The 11,302-nt window shown below is 56.8% G+C and overlaps 2 protein-coding genes and 1 pseudogene across 2 annotated transcripts; all 3 read right to left on the minus strand.

Moving 5' to 3' along the window:
* Nucleotides 1-787: 787 nt before the first annotated feature.
* LOC102138598 (choriogonadotropin subunit beta) lies at nucleotides 788-2,241 on the minus strand. Its single transcript, XM_045379161.2, has 3 exons — nucleotides 1,874-2,241; nucleotides 1,355-1,522; nucleotides 788-1,119 (listed from the first exon to the last, which is right to left on the minus strand). Exons 1-3 carry the CDS (start codon nucleotides 1,886-1,888, stop codon nucleotides 805-807), a joined length of 498 nt encoding a protein of 165 aa, XP_045235096.1. The 5' UTR covers nucleotides 1,889-2,241; the 3' UTR covers nucleotides 788-804.
* Nucleotides 2,242-2,373: 132 nt separating this feature from the next.
* LOC102146029 (uncharacterized) lies at nucleotides 2,374-5,236 on the minus strand. Its single transcript, XM_074024135.1, has 2 exons — nucleotides 4,569-5,236; nucleotides 2,374-3,133 (listed from the first exon to the last, which is right to left on the minus strand). The coding sequence occupies exons 1-2, from the start codon at nucleotides 4,800-4,802 to the stop codon at nucleotides 2,519-2,521; spliced, it is 849 nt and encodes a 282-aa protein (XP_073880236.1). The 5' UTR covers nucleotides 4,803-5,236; the 3' UTR covers nucleotides 2,374-2,518.
* Nucleotides 5,237-8,135: 2,899 nt separating this feature from the next.
* On the minus strand, nucleotides 8,136-10,982 carry LOC102146404 (neurotrophin-4-like; annotated as a pseudogene).
* Between the last annotated feature and the right edge of the window lie 320 nt (nucleotides 10,983-11,302).

Genomic DNA, 11,302 nt, shown 5'->3' on the forward strand with positions numbered 1-11,302 from the left:
TTCCTTCTCCCCACAGAAGGTGAGACCATGGACACCTCCTGAGCTGGATGTCATCCCCTGACCCCATCCTGTTTTCTTTTTTTGTTGTTGAGATGGAGTCTCACTCTGTGGACCAAGCTGGATTGCAGTGGCACCATCTCGGCTCACTGCATACTCCCCCTCCCGCGTTCACACCATTCTCCTGCCTCAGCCTCCCAAGTACCTGGGACTACAGGCACCCACCACCACTCCCGCCTAATTTTGTATTTTGAGTAGAGACGGGGTTTCACCATGTTAGCCAGGATGGTCTGGATCTCCTGACCTAGTGATCTGCCCACCTCAGTCTCCCATAGTGCTGGGATTACAGGCATGAGCCACGGCGTCCAGCCATCCACCTTGTATTCTTCTTTTTTTTTTTTTTTTTGAGACGGAGTCTCGCTCTGTCGCCCAGGCTGGAGTGCAGTGGCACAATCTCGGCTCACTGCAAGCTCCGCCTCCCGGGTTCACGCCATTCTCCTGCCTCAGCCTCCCGAGTAGCTGGGACTACAGGCGCCCACAACCGCGCCCGGCTAATTTTTTGTATTTTTAGTAGAGACGGGGTTTCACCGTGGTCTCGATCTCCTGACCTTGTGATCCGCCCGCCTCGGCCTCTCAAAGTGCTGGGATTACAGGCGTGAGCCACCGCGACCCGCCCACCTTGTATTCTATCAGAGATCTGACAGTGTGACTTTGTAAAAAATGGTTTTGAAGCTGGACCCACTCTGCGTGTGTGTGGTTGCCCTAAGCCCACAGAAAGACACCTCCAGAGTGCAGATTGAGAAGCCTTTATTGCGGGAGGAACGGGGTGTCTGCTGGCTCCAGGAGTCGGGATGGACTTGGAGGGCTGGGGGGAGGGTCCTTTGAGGAAGAGGAGGCCTGGAGGTGGGGGTCATCACAGGTCAAAGGGTGGTCCTTGGGACCCCCACAGTCAGAGGTGCTGCGGCGGCAGAGTCCACAACGACAGCTGAGAGCCACGGGAACGGAGACCACGGGGTCCACGCCAGGCGGGCAGCCAGGGAGCCGGATGGACTTGAAGCGCACCTCGCGGTAGTTGCACACCACCTGGGGCACGGGCGGCAGGATCACCGGCAGCACCCGCATCTGGAGGATGTGTGGATAGGGGAGTGAGCATGTGCCTGGGGCCAGCGCCTCCGCTGACCTCCCAAGCTGCCCCCGAAAGTCCCAGACTCAGGAGTCCAGGAAGCCCTCTGTTCCCGCCCTCCCACACCCCATTCCCCAGCCCCTGACCAGACAGGCAGACCGCCCTTCCTCCCCCGCTGCCTCTGTGACCCGGCCCTGAGGTGGCAGCACCTGCCCCTGACCCTGGGCAGCTCACCATGGTGGGGCAGTAGCCGGCACAGATGGTGGTGTTGACGGTGATGCACACGGGGCAGGCCTCCTTCTCGGCAGCCAGGGTGGCATTGATGGGGCGGCACAGTGGCCGCAGCGGCTCCCTGGATGCCCGTGCCCCGCCCATGCTCAGCAGCAGCCACAGCAGCAGCCCCTGGGACAAGGACACTGCTTCAGCCCAGTCTGAGACCACAGCCCCGTGCCCTGGCCCTCCCATTCCCCGGGTACACCACGTGCAACGACCCAGAGACCCTTCCCGGCATCTCCTAGTCAGGACCCACCGCCCAGACACCTGCCTTTCAGCGCCCACCCCACAGCCCAGAGGACCTGAGATACCCCAACGTTTCAGATCCCCACCCTCAGGGACTGCCCCACCTGAAGCTTACTGGGGGTCACGTCCCTCCGGAAAGAGGCCTCCTTCCACAGCTCACACGCGTCTGCCCCTTCTCATGCCAGTGATGGCCTGGAAGGAGGTGGAAGGTGCCCATGGGCCCTGCAGTCTTACCTGGAGCATCTCCATCCTTGGTGCGTCCCCTGCCTCGGCTTTATACCTCCGGGTTGTGGGGGCGGCAAGGCCACCAGGAGGTGGTAGGATGCTGGGGTGACCTCGACACTAACACCCTGGGGGGTGAGAGGTGCACAAAGCAAGGGAGGGGCAAGAGTGGCTCAGCGGGGCGTCCCAGCCCTCTCCCCTCAGTGGTCCAGCGCCAAGAGTGAGGCAGAGACCACGGTGAAGTGACCTCAGAGACTCAGTCGTCCAGTGCTAGGGTCTAGTCGGCGTTGGAGGCCCAGGAGTAGGGTGTAGGAAAACCGGCCTCTGCCTATCGTGCGGTCTTGGGAGCCAGGAGGAGGCCGTGACCCGAGAAAGGTGCTGGACTGAAGCCTCAACCCTCCTCCATTTAAGGCATTCCTGCGCCACAGTCCAACCTCCCAGGAGGGGCGCGGCTTCGGACTTAGCTCCTGCCCAATCCGCGAGGGCCTCCCCGTGACTTTGCAGCCGGGGAAGCCGCTTGACCCAGATGCCCCCAAACGAGGGATTCAGCCAGAGACCTACCTCTCCCTTAGGGACCTCCGCCCACCCTACCCTCAAGCTAGGATGCCCGGAGGGGTCCCCGGAAATGCGTGTGGTTCAGGTAACTTAACTCATTATTTAATACGCCCGCAGGGGGCGCGTCCTGCCCGCGGGGCCACAGCCTCCAAGGACAATATCTGAACTTAGTCCCTTCCTCGCGAAGCCGCAGCTGAGTGTGCGTGTCTGGGGTAGTCCGGCCCCCACATTCCCGATAGACGCAATGAGTAGGAGACCACCTAGGTCCGGACACCGCGTAGTGGGCGGAGGTCCGGAGCTTGGCTCCTCCGCGAGGCCAGAGGACGTGTCTGGGGTGGGGCGGGCCCGGCCAGCTCCCACTAGCGCCGACTTCAAGCTGCCGGAGCGGGAGTTCTGGGGGCTGTAGGCTTTCGGCACGCTGTGGATGCCCGGCAAGTGCTTACAGTGGGGGCCACCCAGGGCGCCTCCAGCGGGCGGAAGCGGTCCAGAGGGCGGAGCGGGTGCTGCGGGTGGAGCGGGTGCTGGGGGCGGAGCGGGTGCAGCGCGGGGCTGTAGGATTCCTGAGCCAGAGTCATGGTCCCGCGGTGCGGCGCTCCGGGCGGCCGGGAGGAGCGCGGACAGGGTGGCCGCTGCGGGTCGTGACCCCAGAGTTAGGGATTCCTTTCGAAGCTCCAGTAGATCAGGGAGTCTTTGCGAGGGTATAGAGACAGCTCCGTCCTGTGGGAGCAGGGCAGGATGGTGAGGATACAGCTGGATCCTTGGGGACGAGGTTCAGACCTCGGGATCTAAGGAGTCTGCACACCCAAACTCCTGCATTTCCGGGCGAGGGCCCCTTAGGAAGGACGGGACTGGGTGCGCGTAGCCTGCGTTCCTGGGTACTCCAGGTACTTAACGTCCTGGAAACAGAACTTTCGTATCCTAGGGAAGGAAACGGGGGCTTTCGCTTCCTTGGGAAGGAGTATCTGGGGGCTCAAGTACGGAAAGAGGCCCTGCCCTCAGATCCAGAATCCCCTCGACCCGCTGTGCAGGCTTCCTGTCCCTACCGCCGTTCCTGAGAGTTGACACTAAGGACTCCTGGGTGCTAAAAGAGGGAGAGACTGGGGCCTGAACTTTGGTTCTTGCTGCTATAGGATTCGAGGCTGAGACCACCGGGTCAGAGAATGGGAGCCAGCCCAGGGGCTCGGCGAGCACCGGCCAAGGCGGGGTCTGTGCAGGAGGCGGTGCGGAGCGAGAGCCCGGCTTACTTGGGATAGAACCGAAAGTTCCGGGCCGGGCCGAGGTGGTCAGATAGAGCTGGCGGCGGTCCAGGACGCCCCGGTCGGATACTGTGAAAGGCCGCCAGACAACTCGGGGTTCTTCGTCCAGGCGATTAGAGCCGGAGCAAGATTGTGGGAGGAGGCATACCCAAGACACAGATTTCACACCCCGTTCCAAGCCCTGGGTCCCGAGTTCAGAATCCCTCTCCTTCGGCCTCGACAGCCATGACGGCCACGGCCCTAGAACCCCGCCCCATAGTCAGAGCCCTTCCTGCCACCCACGCCAGGGAACTTCAGCTTCCTTCCTCAAACCCCAACCCTTCCCAGCCTCACTTCCCTAAATCCAAGCACCTCCTGCTGGTCAAGGAACTCAAACCCAGGCCCCCAGCCACAAAAAACAACCTCCCTGGTTCCGCTCCCGGTCTTAAACCGTCTTGGTGTGGCCACTGGAGCTGAGCTGCATCTTAGGCAACAATTCCACATTACCTCTCCCAGCTCCCACCCGACCCTGTCTCAGAATATTCTAGTCTCCTTCCCATCCACAGCCCGCTGTCTATCTCCGCAGCAGCTTCGGAGCCCTGAAGATGAGTTTCCAGCCCCTGGTCCTTCTGGCCTGGCCTCGAGGCCCAGACCCAGGCGGTGGTGGTCTGCGACTTGTGAGGGGCTGGGCGGTGGTGGTCTGCGACTTGTATTCAAGGGCGCGGATGTCCGGGTGGGAAGAGCCCGTGTACTGCACCCTGGTCTCGAGGCTCTGGTACTTTGTGGTCAGTGGGAGGCGCCAGCCACGGCGTCTGAGGTGCGGAAAGGCGACCTGGAGACCCTTGTGAAGGCGCAGGGGACTCAAATGCAGTCTCCCGTCCTGTCCCCTGCGGACTCTGGCACTCCCTAAACCTTACCTTTTCTCCTGAATCCTTGATCCCCCAGTCCTCCTGGGGTCTGCAGGCTCTGGGCTCTGGGCTGGGCACAGGGCCCGTCATGGGGCTTGCCCACCTAGGCCCAAGCCAGAGGCTGAGCCAGAGGTTGTCTCCCATCTGCTGAGGACCTCGTTGAAAGCCCAGATGCGAGAATCCTGCTTTGTAGCCAGAGGTAGAGGGTCCGGGACCCTGGACTGGAGAGAAGGCGCTGCACATCAGCTAGAAAGACTCAGGACTCCATATCACCCCCCATCCCAAACTCTGACCTCTTTCAGTCGGCCCCCAGCCCGTTCCTCTGCAATCCCTGGCATCCAGCTTCCCTGGTGCCTCCTCTCTCAGACCCAGGGCTCCAGGACACTCCAGCTTCAGAGAGGAGTCCAGGCTCCCAATCCCCTTTACTCAGCACCTAGCTTTCTGGGTCCCCAGGTCCCACAGGGCTTCAGCCTAGGGTCAACTCACCTGCGCCGTGGGCGGGCGGAAGGGCATGGGTGGGATAATGCGATGGGCAGCACAGGTGTTGGTGAGATGCCAGTTGGGCCAGGATCCAGGCATCTCGGTTGCAGAGATGGAAGACCACGGGGGGGCGGAGGGGGGCACACAGCGCAGAGCCAGGGTGCCACTGGCCATGGTTCCTCCCCCTCCCTGTAGCCAAGCAGGTGCTGGCTTTTTGTTGCTGTTGCCCCAGGTGACAGAACCCACCCATCCTGAACCTAGCCAATCAAGGGCCTGCAGGCTTGTGGCTGGATGGAGTGAGAAGGAGACCCAGAGACAGAGGGACTGGGACCCCAAGAGGGTCACAGAGAAACATGGGGAGGGAGATGGAGACTCAAAGAGAGGAGGGCAGAAGAGGAAGGAGAAGTTCAGAATTTCAGAGACCCAGGGAGATGGGGAGACAGAGACCCAGAAAGGACAGAGACCTGGGAATGTCAGAGATCCAGAGACACAGAGACCCCTGCACTGCACCGAGCACCTCCAGACATCCATGAGAAACACCCCTCTTTCCTCCAGGGTCCAGAAGCTCCGGGCTGCTCCTCCCTCTGCCAGGCCTGCCCACCTGGGGATAATGATTTCCAGACATCCCCGGGGCTCCCCCACCCTCCCCGCATGTGCTGGAGGGGTCAGCGCTGGTGTCGGCTGTCCTGCCTGCCTTTAATTTGCTGGAAAAGTTCCACCTGGGTAGGCTGGGTGGGCAAAGAGGAAGGACCCACAGAGAAGTGCACAGGGACATAGTGAAAAAGACGGGCTTCGATGTGTGAGAAGGAAATACAACAAGAAAGGGGAGAGACAGGGAGGAAGAAAGAGACCACGATGGAAAGGGAACTATTAGTACTAACCCAGAGGTGAGAGATACTGGAAGTTACAGACAGAGAGGAAGGAGGCAAAAGGATCAACATCACAGATTGAAAACAAGGAGATGTAGAAACGGAGGCAACCATGCTCCACCCCGCCCCAGGGCCTGGTCTGCATAGATGGGGGGAGAAGAAGCCTATGTCCTTTGCTTAAACCTGGACCTGAGAGAGAGAGAGAGAGAGACAGAGTGTGTGTGTGTGTGTGTGTGTGTATGTGTGTGTGTGTGTATGTGTGTGTGTGTCTGTGTGTTGGCAACACATGTGGGGAGATGGGTAATAGGTAAAGGGCTATTGTGAAGTCTTGTAGTCTGTCCCAGAGAGAGAGAGAGAGAAAGAAAGAGAGAGAAACTCTGTGTGTGTGTGTGTGTGTGTGTGTGTTAACAGCACATGTGGGGAGATGGGTAATAGGTAAAGGGCTATTGTGAAGTCTTGTAGTCTGTCCCAGAGAGAGAGAGAGAAAGAAAGAGAGAGAAACTCCGTGTGTGTGTGTGTGTGTGTGTGTGTGTGTGTGTGTTAACAGCACATGTGGGGAGATGGGTAATAGGTGAAGGGCTATTGTGAACTTCTTTGGTCTGTCCCTGGCTTCCCTTGTCATTTCTTCACTATAAAGAGCTTTTGGTCAGTGGATGCGGTGGCTCGCTCCTGTAATCCCAGCACTTTGAGCGGCTGAGGTGGGCAGACTACTTGAGGTTAGGTGTTTGAGACCAGCCTGGTCAATGTGGCAAAACCCTGTCTCTACCAAAAAACATAAAAATTAGCCAGGCAGGTAATCCCAGCTAAGACAGGAGAATCACTTGAACCCGGGAGGTGAATGTTGCAGTGAGCTCAGATGGCGCCACTGCACCCCAGCCTGTGCGACAGAGCAAGACTCTATCTCGGAAAAAAAAAAAAAAGAGCTTTAGGTCAAGGCCTCTGCCTCCAGAACCCCCGTAATCTCATCCCACTGGCCCATTCTTCAGACAAGGAAAACTGAGGCTGCCTTCTGCAGTCAGGCCCAGAATCCCACTTACCCCTCCTCCCCCATTCAGGCTTCTGGGGCCCTTCTGTTGGATTTTGCTGGCCCTACTCAAGGGCTGTCAATGCACAGTGACCCCCTGATCCAGCCAGGGGGCCGGCAAGTTAGTCAGAACGTCATGTCCCACTTAAGCTGGACATTTTTTTTTTTTTTTTTTTTTTTTGAGACGGAGGAGTTTCCCTCTTTTTGCCCAGCCTGGAGTGCAATGGCAGAGTCTCAGCTCACTGCAACCTCTGCCTCCCAGGTTCAAGTGATTCTCCTGCCTCACCCTTCAGAGTAGCTTGATTACAGGCACTCACCACCACGTCCAGCTAATTTCTTTTTATAATTTTAGTAGAGACAGGGTTTGACCTTGAATGCTTGACCTCAGGTGATTCACCTGCCTCGGCCTCCCAAAGTGCTGGGATTACAGGCGTGAGTCATCACACCCGGCCATCAAGCTGGATAATATTAAGGTCTGTTTCTTTCCCAATGTGGGGTATAGGTTGGGACAGGGAAGAGGGCTAGAAACCTGACTCCAACTCCCTGCCCAGGGCTGAACTCTCCAGCATCCCGATCACTTCTCATTCAACCTTGCTTGTACTCCCCCTGTGATGGGGGGCTCATTACCTCACAACAGAATATTCTAAGCAAACCCCTACCCACTCTTACCAAGGAAGATTTCCCATTTGAACCCCAGTTCTCAGATACTTAAAGGCCTTCTGTGGACCACGTTCTCAAAGTCCCCTGGCCATCTGCTTGCCTATTCCAGTTTCTCTCCTTCCCCATCCACATAATGAAATGTGCCCTCCCTCTCTCCAGGATGAGCAAGGTGGTGTCCTCTGAGACTGGGCAGTCAGCCACTTAACACCAAAGGCCACCAATGATCAAATCCACGAGAGTTGATTCCAAGACTTATGTATTAGGACTGAGAAACAGTAAACACTCAGTAAATAGTGGTATTCTTATCATCAGCATCATAATTACTACCTTCAAGTTCCTCCAGGAGAACTCCTATTCAACCTTCAAAACCCCATGTGGTTTCACCCATCTTGCAGAGATTGAGCTCCAATTCAGAGAGTTGTGATTTTGTGATCATTTGATGAGTTCCCAAACTCGGGTCCTTAGAGCAGCTGGCCCATCCCTAAGGTCTCTCAGCATCCAGTTCTGTTCTTTTTCTGCCTTACCAGTTCCTGTGTATAAGCCTCAGTCCTGGTGAGTCCAGCTGAGGAGTGTACAGACACACGCAGTGTCAATTCAAATCTATCACCAGCCCATACGGCCCTGGGCATCAGAGGTCAATGCCCGCACACAGGATTGCTTGGCCTTGCACTCAGACAACCAGTGCCTTTGGTCCATACCCTGGCAGCCCCCTCCACCTGTCCCCGGGTCACCTTCCTCAGAGTTATGGGCCTCAAAGCGGGTGACAAAGAGGTACTGGCAGAGGGAATTGCCCCCAGCTATAGGCAGCTTCTCGAACACCTCCATCTCCAAACCACCCAAGTCCACAGCGGTCCCGGGGTCTGTCACCCAGCCGCTGACTGCATCGCACACGGCCAGTTCACTCTGATGACTCGCCAGTGCAGTTTCACTTGCCCCACACTGGCTGTGGTTGGCCGGGGTGCCTGCTAACTCCCGAAAGGCCCCAGTCTCCAGCAGGAAGACCAGAGGGGGCTCAAGAGCAGCAACCCTAGACAGGACCACTTGGGGGAAAAGAAGGTCCCACTTTGGGGCAAGAAAAGGAGACAATGTCCAGGATGGGGATTAGGAATCCATTGACACACTGGGGAGGAGGAAAATGAGGGGGATGCGGAGGGAGTCTGGGGGAGGGGGAGCAGCTCTCACAGCACATGGAGACAGAGTAAGGGAGGCTGGGATTAGAGAAGAGGATTAAAAACTTCAGTGGGGACAGAAGTTGGGAACCCCAGGGGAGGCTTGCCTGCCAGGATTGTGGGGCAGCCCTTGCTGTAGAAGTTTGGGGGACTCTATATATCGGACTTGCATAACGCCCAACTTGTAGATTAATAGTAATTATTCAACTACTACAAGTCAGGCACTGTGCCTCACACCTGTAATCCCAGCACTTTGGGAGGCTGAGGTGGGCGGATCACTTGAGGTCAGGAGTTTAAGAGCAGCCTGGCCAACATGGTGAAACCCCATCTCTACTAATAATACCAAAATTAGCTGGGCGTGGTGCTACGCACCTGTAATCCCAGCTTCTCGGGAGGCTGAGGCAGGAGAATCGCTTGAACCTGGGAGGCGGAGATGGCAGTGAGCCGAGATCGTGCCACGGCCCTCCCACCTGGACAACAGAGTGACACTCTGTCCAAAAATAAAAATAAGGCTGGGCGTGGTGGCTCATGCGTGTAATCCCAGCATTGTTGGAGGCTGAGGGTGGGCAGATCAACTGAGGTGAGGTGTTCCAGGCCACCCTGACCAACATGGAGAAACCCCATGTCTACTAAAAATACAAAATATCCCCGGGAGTGGTGGTGCATACCTATAATCCCAGTTACTCGAGAGGTTGAGGCAGGAGAATCACTTGAAACCAGGAGGCGGAAGTCGCAGTGAGCCAAGATCGCGCCACTGGACTCCAGCCTGGGCAACAAGAACGAAGCTCCATCTCAAAAGAATAATAAGAATCAAATAAAAATAAAAAATATTCAACTACTGTTACTTAATAGCAACAGATCGTGAAATACAGGCTCAGAGAAATTAATGATTTGCGTCCGGTCACACAGTCAACAAATGTAAGAGATGGGACTTAAAGTCTGGGTAACTGCATTCTGCCATCCTTCCTGTACAACTCTGAGGAACCGTGAGTCTTGCATCTTGGGGGATGTTCCAATCAATTATTATTATTATTTTTTGAGACAGAGTCTCACTCTGTTGGCCAGGCTGGAGTGCAGTGGCACAACCCTGGCTCACTGCAACATCTGCCTCCTGGGTTGAAGTGATTCTCCTGCCTCAGCCTTCTGAATAGCTGGGATTACAAACACCTGCCACCATGCCCAGCTAATTTTTATATTTTTAGTAGAGATGGGGTTTCACCATGTTGTCCAGACTGGTCTCAAACTCCCAACCTCAAGCTATACTCCTGCCTTGGCCTCCCAAACGGCTGGGATTACAGGTGTGAGCCACAGCGCCCGGCCCAAAACAAATTGTTTTAAGACAAGGTCTTGCTATGTTTCCCCGCTGCACTTGAACTCCTGGGCTCAAGCAATCCTCCTGCTGTGGCTCCTGAGTAGCTGGGACTACAGACTCAAGCCACCACGCCTGGCCACATTCCACAATTTGGAGAAGGGCCACAACCTGGAATCCTAGGGAGACCCCAGTTCACCTCAAAACTGCCACTAAGGAGGTAAAACGCTGCCCCTCTGAGACAGGCTTCAGTTTTCCCGTGTGTGAAATTGACCTGGCGCTGGGAGAGGCTGGTGGAGGCTTGGATGTTGCAGTTTCTCTACAACATTCTGGAAGCCTGTGGTTCTGGGAAAGGGTGGTGTGGAGAAGACTGGAAAACAGCCAATGGTTACCAGACCTGTCAGCACCTCTTCCACCTCGGAGCTCTTTGGGGGGCCCCTGTGGAGGACATCGCTGTCTCCTTCCTGACATACCAGGAGAGGGAGGGGGAAACCACCTAGGGGAAGAAAAGATCAGGCAGGGTATACAGGCAGGTGGGGAAGGGGGACAAATCGCTGAACAAGTGCAGGGTACTGAAGAGTCAAGGAGCCGCCCCCTTTCCAGAGGCCCCTTTTCTACCCAGGTGATGGCTCCTGACTGGGATTGGAAGATGATGGAGGGAGGGGAGGGGAGAGGAGGGGAAGGGAGAGGCAGTGGATGAAGGAGAATGGAAGAGATGACATCCGCCTCAGCCCATTCATCCCATTCAGGTCCCCACCCCCCAGCTGTACTGCCTATGCCACCGTCAGAGGGAGGAAGAGAGAGCTCGGCCTTGAAGGCTCAGGCCCTGCCCCCTGGAGGCACAATGACCTTGTGACCTTCCTTCTCCCCACAGAAGGCGAGACCATGGACACCTCCTGAGCTGGATGTCATCCCCTGACCCCACCCTGTTTTCTTTTTGTTGTTGTTGAGATGGAGTCTCACTCTGTGGACCAAGCTGGATTGCAGTGGCACCATCTCGGCTCACTGCATACTCCCCCTCCCGGGTTCACGCCATTCTCCTGCCTCAGCCTCCCAAGTACCTGGGACTACAGGCACCCGCCACCACTCCCGCCTAATTTTGTATTTTGAGTAGAGACAGGGTTTCACCATGTTAGCCAGGATGGTCTGGATCTCCTGACCTAGTGATCCGCCCACCTCAGTCTCCCAAAGTGCTGGGATTACAGGCATGAGACATGGCGTCCAGCCATCCA

The sequence above is a fragment of the Macaca fascicularis genome, chromosome 19, assembly GCF_037993035.2.
Source record: "Macaca fascicularis isolate 582-1 chromosome 19, T2T-MFA8v1.1".
NCBI lineage: Eukaryota > Metazoa > Chordata > Mammalia > Primates > Cercopithecidae > Macaca > Macaca fascicularis.

What these genes read in the sequence shown, in the direction of transcription:
- LOC102138598 (XM_045379161.2), bottom strand. An exon ending in CCGGCTACTGCCCCACCATG is followed by an intron (nt 1,120 to 1,354) that starts GTGAGCTGCCCA and finishes CACATCCTCCAG; the next exon opens with ATGCGGGTGCTGCCGGTGAT.
- LOC102146029 (XM_074024135.1), bottom strand. Translation starts at nt 4,802, where the DNA reads ATGTGCAGCGCCTTCTCTCCAGTCCAGGGTCCCGGACCCTCTACCTCT. An exon ending in TCAAGGATTCAGGAGAAAAG is followed by an intron (nt 3,134 to 4,568) that starts GTAAGGTTTAGG and finishes CTGCTCCCACAG; the next exon opens with GACGGAGCTGTCTCTATACC.